This window comes from Molothrus aeneus, chromosome 10 (assembly GCF_037042795.1).
Source record: "Molothrus aeneus isolate 106 chromosome 10, BPBGC_Maene_1.0, whole genome shotgun sequence".
In the NCBI taxonomy this organism is placed as follows: Eukaryota; Metazoa; Chordata; class Aves; order Passeriformes; family Icteridae; genus Molothrus; species Molothrus aeneus.
Window position 1 is genome coordinate 3,126,299 of NC_089655.1, and position 19,472 is coordinate 3,145,770.

The window sequence follows — 19,472 nt, forward strand, 5'->3', positions numbered from 1 at the left end:
TAACTTGGACTGAAAGGTAAAGGAATTTATGAGGTATGTAACTCTTTGATGTTATTTCTATAAAATGTGTTTGTTTCCATAAACAGGCACATAATATCTTCACACAGAAGTGTCAAAGGAATGAAAATCTGGCTTCATTCTTCTCTTTAGACAAAACATAACAGCATAACATTGTGATGAAAATCTGGGAGGTTTTCTGCTCCATTTTAGTTCTTCTTCTTAAATGTCTGATGGCACACCTGGTCTTCACATGTCAGTTCCTACAGTATTAAAACAATTAGTTAGTATATAGTGGTAGAAGTTTTATTTTGCATAGATATCAGATCCCACCAGAAATTGCTACAACTGAGCCACTGCATTAAAAACTTATGCTTATGAAACAGAGAACAGTAAGAAAAGTGCATTATATGTAACCAAACAGCAGGTATGCACGTCATGTTGCAGTAATTAGTTTTTGATACATGAATTGAACTCTAAGAAGAATAAACATGAACAATGCATTAAAATTTTGCTTCAATTCAAGGCTTTTTCATGTTCTGTTATTAAAACAATATACCGTAATAGTTTATAATTCATGTTACCTCAAAATTCATGAGATGCACTGAAACAAGGAAATAAATAAAAAACCAGGAATGCTTTCAAAAGCTGATTTGCTTCAGAGGTGTGCCCAGCTGTTTCTCAGGGGCCAGAGCAGTGCACCATTGCTGCCCAGGGCTGCAGGGACCCCTTAAAGGCTGGCACATTGCAGCCAGTTTGGCTGGTGCCATCAGGCACCATTCCTGAGCCAAACAGGGACTGGAAAGCTGGCCAGCAATGCAGGGCCAAACCTGCAGGACAATTTCTGGGGACTGCTGTAAGGATCTGCTTGGTTTTGTTTCCACCAGCCTCAGCCTAAACCGTGGTGCCAGCATGCAGAACTTTCCAGTTCAGCTTTTGGATGTGTGCTCAGGCAGAGCTGCAGAAGTGCACTGGACAGGAGATTTTAGTTGGGTGGCACTTTGTGGTTTTGAATTCCTGTCTTTGCCCTTTCAGGCACAGAGATGGGAGCCACTGTGACTGCCCACACCAAGCATGTGTAAAGCAAACCTGTGAAGGGGCAGATTGCTTGCAGCAAAGCTTAGGACAGAACAATGGGCTCCTCTCAAGAATCTCTCTCCATCCACCTGCTGTGCCACCCAGTATTGTCATGCCCATTTCCTGATTGCTTTCCCAGGAAACTCTGTAATCATTATCATTATGAAAAATGTTCCAAAAAATAAGTAGATGTGGCATTTTGTGATAGGGGTTAATGGACATGGTGGTGTTCAGTCAAAGTTGGGACTTCTGTGATCTTGGAGGTCTTTTCCAAATTTAATGATTCTGTGATTCTACAATACTGTCATTTTGAAATCCTTCTGCACATCACTGATTGCTGAGTTCCTGCACAGGCTTTTCTGGCTTCTCTTGGACTCACCACATCTATCTTTGGGCTACAGCTTGCTCCTTTAGGTGTTTGAATTTATTATTGAACTAAGAAAAAAAAATTGCAGTATAGGTTGTTTGTGGGATCCTCTTGAATATTCAGGGGTTTCTGATCTATATTACAGTGCAGTGTGCTAAAATTTCATATTGCTTGGCTCAGAAAAAAAACCCCAACCATTTATCTTGCCATCTGGTTTGGTTTGTTTTTTTATTCTCCTTTACCAGTGATTGTATAAGAATAAGATTATGTTAGAGGTGCAATGTAACAGGAAGGGTTGAGGGCTGGAGGGAAGTGGACTGGAGCAAAAAAACCACTGTAGGGTTATGACTTAATTGGGAGCAGGTGGACAGAAATTGAGCATTCCTGAGTTGAAACAGAGGAGAAATTTCCTTAGAGTTCAGAGATCAGAACTGTCTAAAGACCTTTCTAACTAGAAAAAAAAATAACAAATCCTTTGAAATGGAAAACCTGAGTCTATGCTGCAGCCTCAGTGATGTGCTGTGGGTGTGTGGAGCAGCCCTTACCAGATGCAATATGTCTCCTTCAATCCAGTGCTTCCAGCCCCTGTTGTTCTTTTCACCTTTCTGAACACAGACCAGTTTGTCACCATCCCAGGTCACCAGGGACTGCATGAATCAGATCATTAACTCAGTTACATTCACCAGAAGTTTATGAACATATAAAAATAAGTTCAAACAATGTGAATACGCAATTACAGTTGCTTCCTATCATTCTCCAATTTCCTCATTAAAAAAACCCCAAAGCATTTAAACAAAACCCAGATGCATTCAGGATGACAGCAGTGTGACAGAGGGAAGCTTTTGCAGTGCTTTCTTGTCATTTCCATGTGTTTATTCACACACATGAGTAACAAGTGTTCACACTAACTGGTGAATTGTTGAGTGTGTTCACAGCTACTGGTGCAATATATACAAAATGCATTTTTTTCTTGCTATTTAAAGCCATTAATGAAAAAAGTTATTGGGTTTCACGAGAGAAGACTTGAAGGCTTGTACTGCAAAGTGCAGTGCTAACACATTTTCTAGCTCTGCATAAAGTAACAAGAGGAACAGTATGTTACTATCATCTCATCCACTAAATTTGTTTGTTTATTTTAATGTACTTTCTGAAATGTCTGACGGCACACCTGGTCTTCACATGTCAGTTCCTACAGTATTAAAACAATTAGTAAGAAATTTAAAGACATGTGATCATAAGCCAGACAATGGGCTGTAGCTGACCCTGCCTGAGCAGACAGGCTGGACCTGGTGCCATCAGGAGATCCCTTCCATACTCAACTATCTCCAGGCTGGACCTGGTGCCATCAGGAGATCTCTTCCATACTCAACTATCTCCAGGCTGGACCCGGTGCCATCAGGAGATCCCTTCCATACTCAGCTATCTCCAGGCTGGACCTGGTGCCATCAGGAGATCCCTTCCATGCTCAACTATCTCCAGGCTGGACCTGGTGCCATCAGGAGATCCCTTCCATGCTCAACTATCTCCAGGCTGGACCCGGTGCCATCAGGAGATCCCTTCCATACTCAGCTATCTCCAGGTTGGACCTGGTGCCATCAGGAGATCCCTTCCATATTCGGCTATCTCCAGGCTGGACCTGGTGCCATCAGGAGATCCCTTCCATGCTCAGCTATCTCCAGGTTGGACCTGGTGCCATCAGGAGATCCCTTCCATACTCAGCTATCTCCAGGTTGGACCTGGTGCCATCAGGAGATCCCTTCCATACTCAACTATCTCCAGGTTGGACCTGGTGCCATCAGGAGATCCCTTCCATGCTCAGCTATCTCCAGGCTGGACCTGGTGCCATCAGGAGATCCCTTCCATGCCCAACCATCTCCTGCTCTGCCATGGTTCAGGCTAGCAGCAGCAGACAAGGTCCTGGGTGTGCTGATTCTTGTCCAGGAGCAAGAGAACCCTCAGCAAGGAAAAGTTCTCTGTACAGGCTGAATTATCTGTCTACAGATGTGTCAGGGTACATTCAAAGCAACTTTGTTGGAATTGCTCTGCATTTGAACCACTGTCCTTTAGGGGTGTATTTAACCATGTATCAGACAACTCCGTATTAGACACCAGTTACAGTCCATGAAAGCTCAGTTATTATAAAGCTCCAAGCATATTGGGAGCTTAATTCATTTTCTAGTCCAGCACTGGATGATTTATTTCTCTTATGAGGGAGCTTTCCATTAATAATGAGACAAAACTCATTCCATTTCAGTTAATTTCTTTCTTATTTACGGAATTTTCAAGCTACATGCTCTTTAAATTATCCATGCCCTCTTTACATTTAAATGTTGCCTACCAATTTTATTACCTTCATCTAACTTTAATGTGTTTGAGGCATTGTTTTGTTAATGAAATGACCAGAAAATACTTTTAGAGCAATTCAGAAAGTAATGGCATGACATGTGTCCTTTTTCCTTCTGCCCTCTAGAAACAAATAACATGATTCGTTTAGAAATTAGTATTGTAATTTAAATTAAATCAGGTAGGGTTATAAATGCACAATTCCTTCCTTCCTTCCTTCCTTCCTTCCTTCCTTCCTTCCTTCCTTCCTTCCTTCCTTCCTTCCTTCCTTCCTTCCTTCCTTCCTTCCTTCCTTCCTTCCTTCCTTCCTTCCTTCCTTCCTTCCTTCCTTCCTTCCTTCCTTCCTTCCTTCCTTCCTTCCTTCCTTCCGCCACTTCCTTCCTTCCTTCCGCCACTTCCTTCCTTCCTTCCTTCCGCCACTTCCTTCCGCCACTTCCTTCCTTCCTTCCGCCACTTCCTTCCTTCCTTCCGCCACTTCCTTCCTTCCGCCACTTCCTTCCTTCCATCCTTCCGCCACTTCCTTCCGCCACTTCCTTCCGCCACTTCCTTCCGCCACTTCCTTCCGCCACTTCCTTACTTCCTTCCGCCACTTCCTTCCGCCACTTCCTTCCTTCCGCCACTTCCTTCCGCCACTTCCTTCCTTCCGCCACTTCCTTCCTTCCTCCACTTCCTTCCTTCCGCCACTTCCTTCCTTCCTTCCGCCACTTCCTTCCGCCACTTCCTTCTGCCACTTCCTTCCTTCCTTCCACCACTTCCTTCTGCCACTTCCTTCTGCCACTTCCGCCACTTCCTTCCTTCCGCCACTTCCTTCCGCCACTTCCGCCACTTCCTTCCTTCCGCCACTTCCTTCCGCCACTTCCTTCCTTTCCTTCCTTCCGCCACTTCCTTCCTTTCCTTCCTTCAACCACTTCCTTCCGTCACCCCCTTCCCTTCCCTTCCCTTCCCTTCCCTTCCCTTCCCTTCCCTTCCCTTCCCTTCCCTTCCCTTCCCTTCCCTTCCCTTCCCTTCCCTTCCCTTCCCTTCCCTTCCCTTCCCTTCCCTTCCCTTCCCTTCCCTTCCCTTGGCAGAGCAAGGTTTTTGTAGTGGTGATGAGCACTAGAGGAGCACTAATTGATGGATTTAAGGGGTGATGAAACTAATGAGTCCTTAGATCCTTAGCAATGCCTTCAACTGATCTGAAGAGATGTGGGAGCAGTGTTTTTAAGCATAGACTTTGTCACAGGAATTAGTTCCACTCAGTGCCCACTGGAGAAGGAGACAGAAAGAAAATTTAGATATAGGGATGTTCAGGATAGTGAAAAAAAATGGGTCTTACTCTTTGATGGCTTGCAGTGCTGTGAATGAGAAATAATTCGGAAGAAATCATAGGAATTACACTGCACAAAGTTATTTTGAGAATTAAAAGTGGTCTGTGGTGAGCAAGCCATGTCTTCTGCTAAATTTGTGCCCCTCCAGTGAGGGATGATGTGAGTTCAAATACAAACATGTCCTTTATGCTGCCACTCTCCTGTGGCAATTGCCAAAACAAACAGGTCTTGTTGACAGAGAGCTTTGATCTCAGCTTCTCAAAGTTTGGCAGCTGGGAGCTGAGTGGCAGAACAGAGGTGTGGAGATGGAGGTGTGGAAATCAGCAGGGCTGAGAACAGAGATTCAGTGAGTGATGACCAAGGGAGGAAGGGGATGCTGGATTAGCAAGGCTCCCACAGGTACAGCCAATGGAAATTTCACATCTACTGGCCTTTCTACATCTGAAAGTGTTGCTTAAGCTTTTAGGGTGAGAAGAAAACAAAACAGAGGCAGTATTGATGCAGAAACACGAAGCTGAATTCAGGAGGTGAATGGGTGCTTGTGTGTATTGTTTTCCTCCCTGAGTTCTCTGAGAGAGCCTTGCTTGAATCCCCCAGGAGCTGATTCTGCCACAGGAGGTGGGGCAGGGGCTACAACATGGCCCTTACTACAGGTGCTGGCCACAAAATCCCCTGAAAGGTGTCTGAACAAATGGACAGGAGCTCAGGTGCCTCCAGTTATCCCCAGGGCAGTAAAGCACCCAGTGCTGCCCTCCTGCCCTGCAGTGCCCTGCCACCCTCCAAGCTTTGCCTCACATCTTTGCCTTGCCCCTTCCCAAAGCTCCCCTAAGAGTAAAAGCTGAGTGCAGGTTTATTTTTAACAATGCCCAACTGTTAAACTGCCCAGCTGAGAGTGATCAGTGCAAAGCCAGCCATCCCAAAATGAAAAGTGCTATTGATGGAGTCCTAAATTCCCAGGGATCAACCCCCAGTTTCCTTAAGGAGGATGCATAGGTAAAAATACAATTTTGCTACTTTCTAAATATATATAAGGTGTATCAGAAAAGCTGGAAAAATCCCCCACTAGAAAAACCTAATTAATGATTGTCCTCACATATCTCAGTAGCCATCCTGATTTGCATTTCTAATAAATGCTTGTAGCAGGAAAGAAAACTGTCTCAGGATGCAAATTACTCCTGCTTTATAAAAATCCTCTGATGTCTGTAAAATATTGGGGTTTGACTTAATGCATTCAGCTGATTTTGGGAACTGCAGGCTCCTGGAGCTGACTGTGGTGTGAGCAGACCCCAGGTTTTTACCTTCACCACTCGGTTATCCAGTCCTTTGGTGTGCTCCTCAAACTCCACCCCCACAGTGTAGTCCACATCATAGTTTCTGAAAGTGCTGAGGGTTTTGGTTTTAAAATTGTCTCCATTTTGAACAATCTCCTTTGTTTGTTTCAAGTGTTTCGCAATCTTACGAGTTGCAAAATCAATACCTGTCAAAAACCAGAAAGGAGAGTGAAAATTCCAGTATTTGGTAATGAAAATAAAACCCCACAGCATTTATATTTACACATTAAAAAATAAAGTAAGTCAAACATAGTTCTCAAATGGTGCTTTTACTGCAACATTTTTCAGAGAAAAACATTATTTCAAATAAAAATCATCTTGTGCTTACAAGTACACTTTCAACTTGAGGCTCTTCCACTGATAATAAATTTATTTCTTAATGGGATATCTGTGGGAATGCTGTGAACATACAACATAGAACCAGGGGTGAATAGAGGCTGGTGTGTTTAATCACCTAAATGTTTTTGAGAATGTGAAACAAGAGGGGCTATTAAGCCTGACAGTGCCTTTTTTGCCTCACTAAAGAAGGATCTCAGAATTATATTCCTTATCAGAGATTTAGCATGTTAGACAGGGTATGTAATCAAGGGAGAATAAGTATGTCATCAAGAGGACCTGGGCAGGTCACTTTTATGATGAACCTGTAGTCTGGGAGTATACAAGAGGTTAATTAATTAGTGTAAAAGAATGAAATGAAAAGAGGAGCCATCAAATAAAAACGTGAAATCCATTATTGTTCAATAGCAGACAGACAAATAAATTGCAGTTCAAAAGGAGACAAATTCAAAGTCAAAAGTCAAAAAAGAGCATTTGTGTAGAGCATTTGACAGTTTCTGTTTCATATTCTGTCAACATTTCCTGCAGTGCTGATCTCCTCGGCACCCTTATTTTGTTCCCTGCACACCCTGCTTGGCCCTGGAGCTCTGCTGCCTCCATGGGGAGAGCACCCCTGGCACCATCCCAGGCTGCCCAGCAGCTCCAATCACCATCTGCAAGAACCATTTCTGACCAGGAGATGTGACTGTGCTGCTGTGGGCACATGGCACCACCTCCCATGCTCCTGCAGTTCTGGGAGATGGGTTTGGTTTGCTGGCCATCCCATCCTCTGGGGCTGTTAATCACTGCCAGCCCAGCAATGCCACTCACTAATGGAGCCCTTTGCTTCTGCTAGATTCATTATCCTGCTTGGGAAGCACTAATTGAGCTAAGCAAGAGGATAGGCTTGGAAAAAAAATGTGACTTTTAAACATGGGGAATAATGGTCTTGTTCAGTATTTATATGCAAGACTTCTTGGGTATATTTTATCTGCTCTGGTGGATTAAAGGTATCTCTGGGGCTGATTTATAGCCAGGCAACATAAAATTTAGTTCTCTCTGAGGGCAAAAATGTCTACACCTCTAAAGAAATGCTATTTCTGACTAATATATTTGTCTTGTAGCTGCTGGAGAAAAACAAGGGAGGTTTTATTAAAGCATGGTTTTCATAACTGCATTTTGAACAATATAAGCAATAAAAATGATATGTAGTTCTATTATAGTATATTTAAATACTTTGTAGCATGCTTATGATAAAATCAAACTTTCTGACTTAGAGGGCAAACCTAATCTTTAATTAAAGTATAGAAATGTGTATGCATTAATTAAAAGGACAGATGAATTAAAAGTACCCCTCAAAACCTGTGTGCTTTGAATCTGAGCATATTAATACTTAAAATATCAGCAAAATGGAAAATGGGCAGAAAAAGAGCAGAAGAATATCTTTTCACCCTTTCCCTGCCACTTCTTTCTGAGACTCACCAACAGCATTTGCATCTTTGCACTGGTTTTGGTGTTGGGTTATTTTTGCTTATTCATTGGCAGTTTAAAATTGCTATATCTGATTGTGTAGATATAACTTATAGTTTATATATGCACATATGCACAAAAATCACTTCAATTAATGTGTATCTTTCTCCTGAAATTCAAGACATTGTCCTAATCATTCTCATTTTCAAGCACTCTCTCTTTTTGTGCCTCACAAGTGTCTATACATATTATCTACAGATGTCCCTGAAGTTATTGAATTCTTTTCCACAAATGCAAAAGCTAAAAACCACGAGTAGTGAAACTTGCCTTTCTCTCTTAAGAGAGTTAAAGCTTTGGCAAAATTGCAACTGCTTTCAATTGTTGATGAATAATGAGGAGAGTTTATTTTTATGTATTTATATATTTCTTCTATTTCAGTCTGAACAGATCAATCAATTAGGATTAAGGTTCTTTGGTAAAACTAGTAGAAAATCAGTTAAAGCATCAAATTTTTCTTCTCTGTACCATAATTAATTCAGAGCACTAACTAAATAATGGCATTATTGTTAATTTACTGCTATAGAATATCTTATTCCTCTTTAACCAACTTGTGGCAAGTTACAGTAAGAATATACCAGGAGTAAAAAAAGAGCTTTTAGATCTGAAAATTTGTTGGTTTGGGGTGTTTTCCCCCACCTGTATCTGTTTTTTCATTTATCTAAATAAAGAATAACATCTTTGGCTACCAGTCTTCAATTGCTTATATATTTAGATCATTGCAATTTTGAAAACAATTACTTGATTTCTAACGTGATTGGCAGTAACCCTTCTGCCACAATGTACATTGCAGAAAAACCTCATTAATTTTTAGAAGGATTTGACTTAGAATGGAACGATTTTCTCTTGATCTAATTAACATTTAATTAATATTTTTGCTTCATTTACCTAAAGCAACCATGTATCCTTCGAAGTTTTCATTGGTCTGCATCTCCCAGGTGCCATTGTAGTCGGCAGGCATGGTGGCAGAGCCCAAAGGCAGCTTCAGCTCAGGAGCACAGGCTGGACACGGCCTCTGCTCAGGGAATCTTTTATAAACCTTTCCTGAGCTTTTTTTCCACTCAGGTTTATGGTTTTGTAGATAATGCAGTTGAAGGGGCAGAGTGATAACCCTGGAAACTTTGCTTTCATTGGCAAAGTTCAGTTGAACAGCTGGCAGACAAGGAACAATTTCAGAAATATGGAGTAATACAGGATATGATTTTACAGTGACCTTTGTAGAAAACTGCTGGCTATTATGGGATACCTTTGAAATGTATTGAACACGGTGGCAAATTGTACAAGCCAGTTAAAGTGTCCAAGGTGAATTGGTTTTTAGCTCCTTTCTATGTGTCACTTTTCCCTATGAATCTGAGTCTTACAGAGCTGACCCATACTGAACTCCCACTTAAAGCTTCAGGAAGTCTTGAATGTGAAACAAATGTTAGGGCAGGAAAGAGAATACTCCTGTTCAAAATATTTTTGGCTTTTTTTGATTTTCAATATATCTGCCATATACCAATAGCTGTACTTAGACCAACTACACTTTCATTTTTTTGTTTTGGTTTAAGAGCAAGTTTAGCAAATGTAAACTAAATCAAAATCAATCATAATTAGTATCAATCCTGCCCTGAAAATTATTTCGTAATTCCTCTGAAACATGTCAGTTTTTATTGGAAATCTATTTTATACATAGCTGGGGAGAAAAACATGGATTTCAGTTGTGCAGATAAGCACATTCAGAATGTGTCAGAACAGAGAATGTGCAGTCAAATTTTATTGGAATTTAAAGTAAGTAGTAAAAGCAAATTAATTTAAGATAAGGTTTCATGTTGTGGCTTTCATCAGACAAGATAATGTACAGATGGCTCTATGGAGACAATAACTGAAGTGGCCAAAGGTAAATCTCTTGAACTCCTTGCCTTCCTCTCCTTTTTTTTTTTTCAAATGGGAATATTATTTAAAAATTTGCTAGAAAATGTACTAAGGTCTAGATCTTCAACTCAGAAATAAGGGAAGAGTTACTGATCCTATGATTTCTCTTCTGTGCCTTTACTTTGTTTAAATTTAACCAAGTTAAAATTCCACAAATGCTGAAAATTTGTACAGGGATTAAAAAAACCCCTCAAAACAAACCCAAAGAAAGTTGAGAGTTTCTGGGGGTTGAGTTCTTAAAATGTCTCAACTTCAGGAGCCAATTTAAGACAAGGAAAAGAAGTGTCCTGGTCTGCACTTGCAGGAGCCCTGCAGAGGGTTTGCAGTGGGGCAGAGGCAGGGGGAGCTCAGTGACTGGAAGCTGGAGCTGAATTCCTGTGGGAATGTCCCCAGGAAATGTCCTGCAGCCCTGGCAGTGCCTGCAGAGCAATTGATGCAGGGAAGCTGACACCTTCAGCTTTCTGAAACCTGCAGCTTTCTGAAACCTGCCTCATCTCCAGCACAGTTTATTGGGCTGACTGCACCCACTGCTGATGTGTTTGTTTCCACGCTGAGAAATTCCAGATGGAACTCTGTGAGTGATGCCACGTTGAAAGTGAAAATTCAACCCCTTTTGCTCTGTAGTGTGTTATGTAACACCTCTGCAATAATTGGATTTTGAACATCTTTGTGTACTTGATTTCTTAGCTTCTGTGCTGCATCAATGTCAATAATACATTATTACTATTTACATATTATATGTGCATACAAAAAGGTCCTGTAAAAAGAAGAATATATCAGACTGTCTACAATCACCTCCTGGAATGAGAGCATGTGCTAGAAGCTCAGGGTGGGATATTCCAGATGCTCACTGAGTTCAGTTCTGACACAGTTTACCTCCTATGTGACACTAATTTTTGTCAGCTGGGGAAGAGACTGAAGCTGTATGGTGTGACCATCAGCAATTAATGTCCATTAACAACTAACAGAGTAACAGGAGGCTCCATTGCTGTAGATATGCAGAGCTAGGCACGTTCTGAGAGAATTAATTATGACATGAATGCATCCTTTGCACAAAATATCATAGCTAGTTAACAGCATAGACATATACTTGTACAGCTTTTCCCCACAGTGTTTTGGTTATGCTCATCTCTTATTAATTTTTTTACATTTTTCCCCAATATATATATGTATTTTCTAAGCACGTGTTTATCCATCAGACTAAATTAGCATTTTGAGCCTTTTCAGGTAAAAATACAACCAGGAGGTTTACAGACACTACATTTAACCAACCAGAGAACTGGCTAAGTAGGGAATTAAAACATGAAATATTGACTTGACAGAGTTCTGTGATGCTTCATGAGCTTTAAAAGAGTGTTGCACTAAGGTCCACAAAGAGAATATTCAGTTTATGAATCAATATCTTGAGAGACAGTAGAACCTCCAGCACAGCCAAGTGGCTGCCTGAATCACAGGGTGCACAGGGACTGCTCACACTATTGCCTGACAGCCCAGGGGAAACAGTTCCAGCTCCCAGCTCTGCCTTGCCAGTTAGACTGACCTGCCTCTCCACAAAGTTTTAAAATTTTGACTTGAATTATCTACTTGAAATCTTAGAAATTATTCTTTGTGCTTTGTATTTATTGCTTATGCACTCCATACACAGAGACAAAATTTCAAAATGGCAAAACAGTATTACCTGCCCATGGAAAAAGTCTACATTTGGAGAAATGCAGGTAAGGTGCCCTCTCCTAATTGTCATGGCTGTCTTGTTCTCAGCACCCTTTGCTTGCAAAACCACTTGCTAAAAATGAAACACTGAGCTAATTTTTTTTTCAACATAGGAATAAGATTTATGGCTGAATATTAAGTTCTTGGAAATAAAGCAAAGTCAAAAAAATCAACTTACTTCTGCTAAAAGCCTAAGTAACTTTTCCAGTCTTTATTTGTGTGTGAAGAAACAAAGATGGCATTGTTTGCCTCGTTCCTATGAGTCAGGATTGATTAGAGGCAGTTTGAAAGGAAAAGCTGTCATGGAAAACACCCAAATGCTGTTTGTGTGGAAGAGTCAGCAGTCATGGGTACTGCTTCCAACATTTCCAGTTCCTCTCATTGTGTCTGAGACCTGCCCAAAGGGAAATTCTGTCTGGGTAGGTGAACAAAGTTCAGCCTTTCTTGCTGTCTGAAAGAGCTGCAAGTGCATTCCCCTTGGAAAAGTTCTTCTGTCAGAGCTCTAGATAAAGCACAGAAGGACCAGTCAAATGGAATTTTCCCTGTAAACTTCTGGGGATGGTGTTTTGAAGAGTCTGTAACATGCTTCCCACTCTGCCCTTGCCTCGTTTAATTTTTCTTTGAAATTATCCAATCTGCAGATATGACAGAGGAGAGAAATGCCTGGTACTCCTCCCCCAAGCAGCCCCTACACTCCTCATGCTTGACAGCTGGGACTTTTGCCTGTAGTGATTTGGTTGTTGTTTAACACATGGGAATATGGCAAACTGCATAGGTTGTTCTTAGCAACTGAATCCCCCTGAAGGATTCAGACAGAAGCAGCATGGTCACAGACACCTATTATTATTTTTAACTTGTTAGCACATTGCACTCACTAGGTTTATTTTAACTTTTTTTTTAGAAAATTAATCATTTGCAATGCATTCAGTGATGGCTGCTGCTGCAAAAGCTGTCAGAGGTGCTGTCCCACAGGCTCTGCTCTGCACAAAGCCCAGGAGCCACGTTCTGAGCACCAGGAGTGCTCTGGAAGGAGGCCATGGGCTCCTTGTCCATGTGTGGTTGTCCTGCAGCCTCAGTGCTGCCCAGGGGCCCAGCAGGATGGGCAGGAGCAGGAGGAGAGGTGTGCACAGCAGGAGGGGGCAGAATGAAAGGTTTGATTTGCAGAAGGGGCTCAGCAGGTACAGTTTGCTGGCCCTCGTGGGGCTGCCTGGCCCTGCTCTGCCTTGGCCATCCCTGGTGATCCCAGCCTCTCTCAGTACAGGCAAACCCACGCCAGTGCCTTGGAGCTGCAGGCTTGCCTGGGACTCCTGGGCTTTGCTGCTGGGTTCAGCCCTGCAGAGAGGGAATGGGAGGATTCTGGCCAGTTGTACAGAGAGTTCTAGTTGCCCAAACACTTCTATTTGGTGCCCTGCCAGAGCAGAGATCCGCAGGGACAAACTTGTCTGACACCTGATGACAAAGCAGGGACAGGCTGCAGACGCTGTGGGAGGATGAGGGTGTTGATGCCAGTCTGGGTTTTGCCTTTTTTTCTTTTCTATGTTCTCTGTATCCTTTGCACATAGATCTGTGGCTCTGTCACCTATTATTATAAGTTTTCCCAGTACTTTTCCACGGCCTTTCCCTGGGCAGAAAGAAAAAACAAATTCCAGAGCTCCAAGCCTTGGGAGGCCCCTGTGCTGTCTTGGTTCTTGCTGGGAGCAACTCTTGGAGATCCATGTCATGGACAGAGCCCAGCCAGTGCCCAGGGGCCTGACCTGGGGGGCATTGCATCACCACTTGTCCTCCTAATTGGTGCTTTTATCAATTATGCTAATTTCCTAAAACCTGTAACTGTGTACTCATCTCTGTTGGGGAGGGCCTTTTGTGGACATCTTTCCATAGTTGCCCCTGAAGACCTTCAAATAAAGATCTGCTCTGACATTACTAAAATTATTTTGAGTTTCATTTCCAGGTTGGGAAAAAAGGCAACAGTGTGCACAGGGCACACAGAGGTCAGATATGCCACTTCAGCACATTTTTGTGTTTACCTTCAACTTCAGCAAAGATGCACAAAATATGCTTTAAATCACTCTTAGAGATAAAGTAATTGGTTTCAGCCATTGAGGTTTTGTCTTTTTTCAGTCATTTCCACCTCTTCTACTCCATCTGATTTTGCTGATGTTACAAACATTATTAATCAAAAGCCTCCCTCCTGTCTTAACTGAGGACTTTGGCTTAGCTTTTAGAGACTTCATAATGTCACTTGTGATTGTGTTACTGATAACATAAAAAATACAATCCAGTGGACTCTATTGTCTTGAGAACTCACTTTTATTAAGGTGGTTTACTTTTTGAAATATTATCCTCTAGACAACTATTAGCCAGTGGATAAAACTGACCGACCTTGATTTTCGAAATACTGAAATGAGGAATGGGGAATACTGAATTTATTTATTTATTGGTTCTCCTGAGCATTTATTCAAAGCTCTTTATTCAGGCTTCGAGGAAGCAGATAAAAATCATCAGCCTTTGTGAAATCAGAAAAACTGAGGAGACAACATGGTTTGGCCATGGTCATGGAAGAAGCCACCAGGCAGAGCAATCATGAGCAGAACCTTCACATTCTGCACTGAAGCCTGGGCTAACTCTGGGCTAACTCCAGCATGGATGGAAAATCTGAACCCCTTCAAGTGCTTTGTCATTGCCACTAAGGCTGCTTCAATTTTCTCTTAAAAGATTTTTTCAGGATGTGAATTCCCTGCATGAACTATGCATTAATATCTGTAACTGTAATCTCTACCTTAATTGTATTTATTCTGTGGCAAACTTTTGTAATTGCAACTGCCACTTCTTATCTTTATCAGATAAAGGTTGTATTACTTAGACATTGAACTGGAATACTGATGATGGATTTTAAATTAGAAGAATCTATAGAAAGAAGTCTGAGGTTTTTTCTTTGATACTTCCACAACAATTTAGTATTTATGTATCTCCTTTGGCTTGTTCATGCCTGACATAAAAGCTGAAATGTCATTTCAATGCAGGGTCTCTCATCCATTAGAAGAATATTTTAAAGATTCAGTTTTGTCAGACAGAAACAATCCTCTTTACTTCATCTGAATAACACTTTTAGAGATACTTTCAAATATCTAAGACCTCAAATTTCCACATAACTCATTAAGTGATAGAATTCAATGATAGAAAGATTTTGCTCCCAGTTCTAGAATCCTGATGAAGAGAAGTGGTTGTATCAGCTGTTCCAATTAGTGCCCAATTTTGGGTTCACTGTAGCCATTGAGAAAAAGGTGAGAACCATTCTTGTGGCAACTCAAGGACTTAAGGGCAGTGTCCCAGTGTAAGCTGGCTCCAGAGCTACTGATGGAAATCCCAGCAACACTCAGCCTGTGCTCCTTCACTGTGCTGCTGTCAGTGCAGAGCAGTTCAGAACTGTTACCCCTCTCCAGGAAAATTCCTGCATAGGTGACTGGATCTGTTTCTGCTTTTTTTTTTTTTTTTTTGCTATAAATCCCTTTTAGTGCTTCAGACAGAAAAAAATAGCAGCTCAGGGAGGCAGCAGCAAATCAGGGTAACTGTGAGTTCCCTCATCCTGTGCTGCTGCACCTCTCAGAGCTCAGGTCATTATTTCCTGATGATTAGGGATGCTCAGTGCAGTAAATCTCATTCATCTGCTCCTCTCACAGGGCTCTATGGTTAATTCTTCTCTGCCTGCATCTCCAGCCCCACAGCAGCATTCCTTCTGTGGGAAAGGCTCTGGCTTCCTTCTGCCCCATCCTGTTTGAGGAATGAACAGGAGCAACTCTCCAAGGCATCCTGGAACATTGGAAAATAATTTTTTGTACTAACAGTGGCATCTAGATATCTGTCTGATATTTTGGTGAATTCCTGGCTCTAAGTTGGCAATTTGATAGAAATAGCGCTTAGGATGAAAATTGAATATTTAAAAGAAACTCTAAGTTGAAAAATCCTGATATGGTCTGCAGTAGTTCAGTGAGTTTGTCCACTCAGAGTTGTTAAAATGCAGCACATGTGACACTGCAAGCTGGCTCCTAAGGCATGAGTGCAACCCATCAGTTACTGGGGATGGGCCAAGCAAGACAATCCACGACACATTGCTGAAGTTAAGATTTCTCCCAGACACATGACAGGATTGGTTCTTAACAGCAGGGATGCCAGGTGGTTCCAGTTACTGGATGCACATGCATGCAAAGCAGGGGAAGGAGCATTTATATCTGATTTATTGACATTGCCACTGGAAAACTGAATTGAAATAAGGAATTGATAGATATGGTAATTTCACTTTTCAGTAAAATGTACCAAGTATATTTAAATATAGAAGAAGATAAAAGAGAAAAGAAAGTTTTTTAAATTCTGTGTTTCAGATGAAAATTTATAGATTTAGATAGAGATTTACCTTTCTCTCTATATATCTATATATCTATATACCTATATTTCTATATCTATAGATATATGATATAAGAGAATGGCAAGCTGTGTTTCACTAAAAGAGTAAAAGAAAAAAGAAAAATGATTGAAACTTGAAAACCTGAGACTTAAATATAATCTCAGATTATGAAAGGATTCCCCAGAAGTTCAGAGTAATATTCATGATGTGTTTCTCCAGTTTATATGTGGGAAAAAAATAAAAAAAAATCAATCAATTGATGAGGAGAGTTACTGTAATGTAGAGGGGGTGGGTCAGAGACAGAGACCACACACACCCAAAGTCCATGTGGCACCAATTTACACTAAAAGCTTCAGAGAAACTGCAGAACTACACAAGTGAAATTTTTTATATAGAAGGAAGTGGCGGAAGGAAGGAAGGAAGGAAGGAAGGAAGGAAGGAAGGAAGGAAGGAAGGAAGGAAGGAAGGAAGGAAGGAAGGAAGGAAGGAAGGAAGGAAGGGCTAAGGGCTCAAGCACCTTGGAAGGGTGGCAGTGACCAAGGGCAGCGTGGCTGGAAGGGCTGGGGGCTCTGTCAGCAGAGCTGGGAGCAGAGCCTGGTGCCTGCCACCCTTGGAATGGGTGAGCTCCTGGTGGCCTCGCCAGGCTGATTGGCCATCTCTGCCCAACAGATCCTGCCCTCACAGCTCAGGGCTCTGGGGCTGCCTGGCAATCAGCTGTAGCTGGAGTTTCAAAGAACACATCCCATCATCATCACAGCCTTTCCCTGGTGGCTGTTACGCACACACTTCCCAGAGCCAGTCTCTAATTGGATGCTTTGGAAGTTTAGATTTATCAAAAGCAGCCCAAGACTGTTCCTTTTCCCCCCACTAATACATTTTCATTAGTGTCTGACCAGCAGCTGCTGGCTAATCTCCCTTTTATCTCCTCAGCACATCAACACAGCTTTTTCCTTCCTGTCAGTGATAGCACTGTGCTTTCATAGCTCCCATATCAAGGCAGAGATCTCAGTCCCTCGCAGAATCCATTCAAGGGCATTTGCAATGTGGACAGTAGGTTGAATTTAGATTTAAATAGGACAAGGAAACATATTTGCATTAATCTTAACATGGAAGTTAATTAATCAATCTTAAACATGGAAATACCTACTTTTGAAATCCTTGGCAAAATTACAGGTAGTTCTGTGGTCCTGTCAAAAGATAAAAAATAAATTAAAAAGTATTATTTCAGAAAGAACTTTCATTGTGAAAAGGCAAAATTATAAGCAAATAAGCACCAAAATGACCTGTGGTACATCTTAAAAAACCTGAATTTTATAAAATTAAGGAGTACTTAATAGGGAATATGAAAAAAGGAAAAATCTTGTTCTGCCCAGCTGTTTCATCAACAATTATTTTTTTTGTCTGGTGGAAGACACCTGCTGCACAACAAAGCAAAATGCACTCCAAAAAAAGTTGTAGTGGGTCCAGGAAGAGCTTTACTTCACAAAGAAAGATCTCTTATGAAAAGGGCCCTTTTCTGTGCATACCTAGTACATTTATTATTTTCCTCATGATCCAGTGTCCTGAGGCTTGGTGCTTAGAGATGAGCTGCAATGAACCCTTGGTCATCTCTGGGATTGAAAGCTGTACTTATTTTGCTATTGAGAATTTTGCTGTTGTGAGGCCTTTTTGTTCCTTTCCATTGTGCAGGGGGGACTTAAAAGAAGAACAATATTACTTGTCTGGGGAGATCTGTTCTACATTTACCTTCACTTGACTAAGATTTGGACATTCCCTTTCAAATTTCTAGTGTCTAATGGGTCCTGAAAACCAATCACTTCAGGGGAGGACATGACTGAGAAGGACCTGAATGTGCCTGAACTTACACAAGCTGCAGTGGGAAGTACTGCATGACATTAATCAGATTTTCAAAGCTTTTTTTTTTTTTTTAATTGTGGCTGAAAAGGCAAAAAGGGTCTCCTAAAAATATCCACAGGATTTTCAAGCAAATTAGGTACTTTTTAACTGTTAATTTTACCTCAAAGTTAAGCACCTGGTAAGGTTTTTGAGTGACCTTCAGCAGTTTGAGTATGCCCTTGTTTCTTTGGTTCTCAAAATACATTTGGAAAGACAGTCAAAAATAGATGGTTCCATGCTGAGAGGTAGAACCAGAAATGGAATTTTGTGTAATGTGATAATTCAAATGTCTGCAAGGTGGACTCGCTGTGAGAGAAAAATACATTTTAAAGGGTTGAACATATGTTGAAAAGAAATATTATCTGAAATAATTCTGCATCTGTGTTTGGGAGACATTTTCCTTGTGTTCAATGGCACAAAAGATGACAAGGAAAGCTTCTAGTGGAATTTTGGGGCTTTTAGTCCATAAGGAGGAGGAACTGGACTGTTCACAGGTTATTTTGCTAGGCAACTCTGATGTTTTACTTCTTTTTTGTTTGGCTTGATAGGGAATGAATCATCAGTTTCTGCATCATGCTGAGGTGTGAAACCTGGTGTGCAGCTCCTGTTTGTCTGGCTCCTGCAGCCCCCGTGTCTCAGACTGGCTGAGCTGGGCTCAGGCAAGGCTGGGGTGGTGAGTTACTGCTGCAGAGCACTGGGACAGCCTGCCCTGTGCCTGGGGCTGCTTTTTTAGCTATAATAGGTCTAAAACTCCCAAGTAATTCTTTCAGAGTTGGAATTTATTACCAGTTGCAAAGAGGACCTGAGTGTCTGTGTTTGTAGGTGAAATAATGAACACATTCCAATAATGTTGGAATGGAGCAGTGGGGATGGCTTGGCTTTCCAGCCAGGGCCACTTCAGAGCATGTGCTGCCCTTAAGGACTGTCCTGAGTAATTAAGAGTCTCTGATGAACATTGGCATCAGTGTGGCACTGCAGAGGCTGCATTACCTTGCTGTACCCAAAGCTGGGTGTGTGGAGGAGCTGCTCACTGCTGTGTCTGAGCAAGTTCTTTCTGTGTTGTTGCCACACAAATAAAATGGCAATTTTCTCTCATTTTCCTCTGATGTTAGGAAGGATGAAAGTTTGACAAGAAAGTCTCACAGATATGGATGCTTAGCAGAAAGATTTTTAAATGTGGAGTTTGATGAAGGAATAGAGTTGGAAGCAAGTTTTGATATAGAAGAAAAGAATTGCTGAGCCAGTCTCACTGGGTAACCAAGGAGGCAAAGGGTGTGTTAGTTAGA

At 41.6% G+C, this 19,472-nt stretch overlaps 1 protein-coding gene across 1 annotated transcript; it reads right to left on the reverse strand.

Moving 5' to 3' along the window:
- Positions 1-206: 206 nt before the first annotated feature.
- RBP2 (retinol binding protein 2) lies at positions 207-9,225 on the reverse strand. The gene is made up of 4 exons (XM_066556826.1): positions 9,153-9,225; positions 6,390-6,568; positions 1,987-2,088; positions 207-260 (listed from the first exon to the last, which is right to left on the reverse strand). Exons 1-4 carry the CDS (start codon positions 9,223-9,225, stop codon positions 207-209), a joined length of 408 nt encoding a protein of 135 aa, XP_066412923.1.
- Positions 9,226-19,472: the final 10,247 nt, after the last annotated feature.

What these genes read in the sequence shown, in the direction of transcription:
- RBP2 (XM_066556826.1), bottom strand. Translation starts at nt 9,225, where the DNA reads ATGCCTGCCGACTACAATGGCACCTGGGAGATGCAGACCAATGAAAAC. An exon ending in AGGATACATGGTTGCTTTAG is followed by an intron (nt 6,569 to 9,152) that starts GTAAATGAAGCA and finishes GGTTTTTGACAG; the next exon opens with GTATTGATTTTGCAACTCGT. An exon ending in AAGGAGACATATTGCATCTG is followed by an intron (nt 261 to 1,986) that starts GTAAGGGCTGCT and finishes TTAATACTGTAG; the next exon opens with GAACTGACATGTGAAGACCA.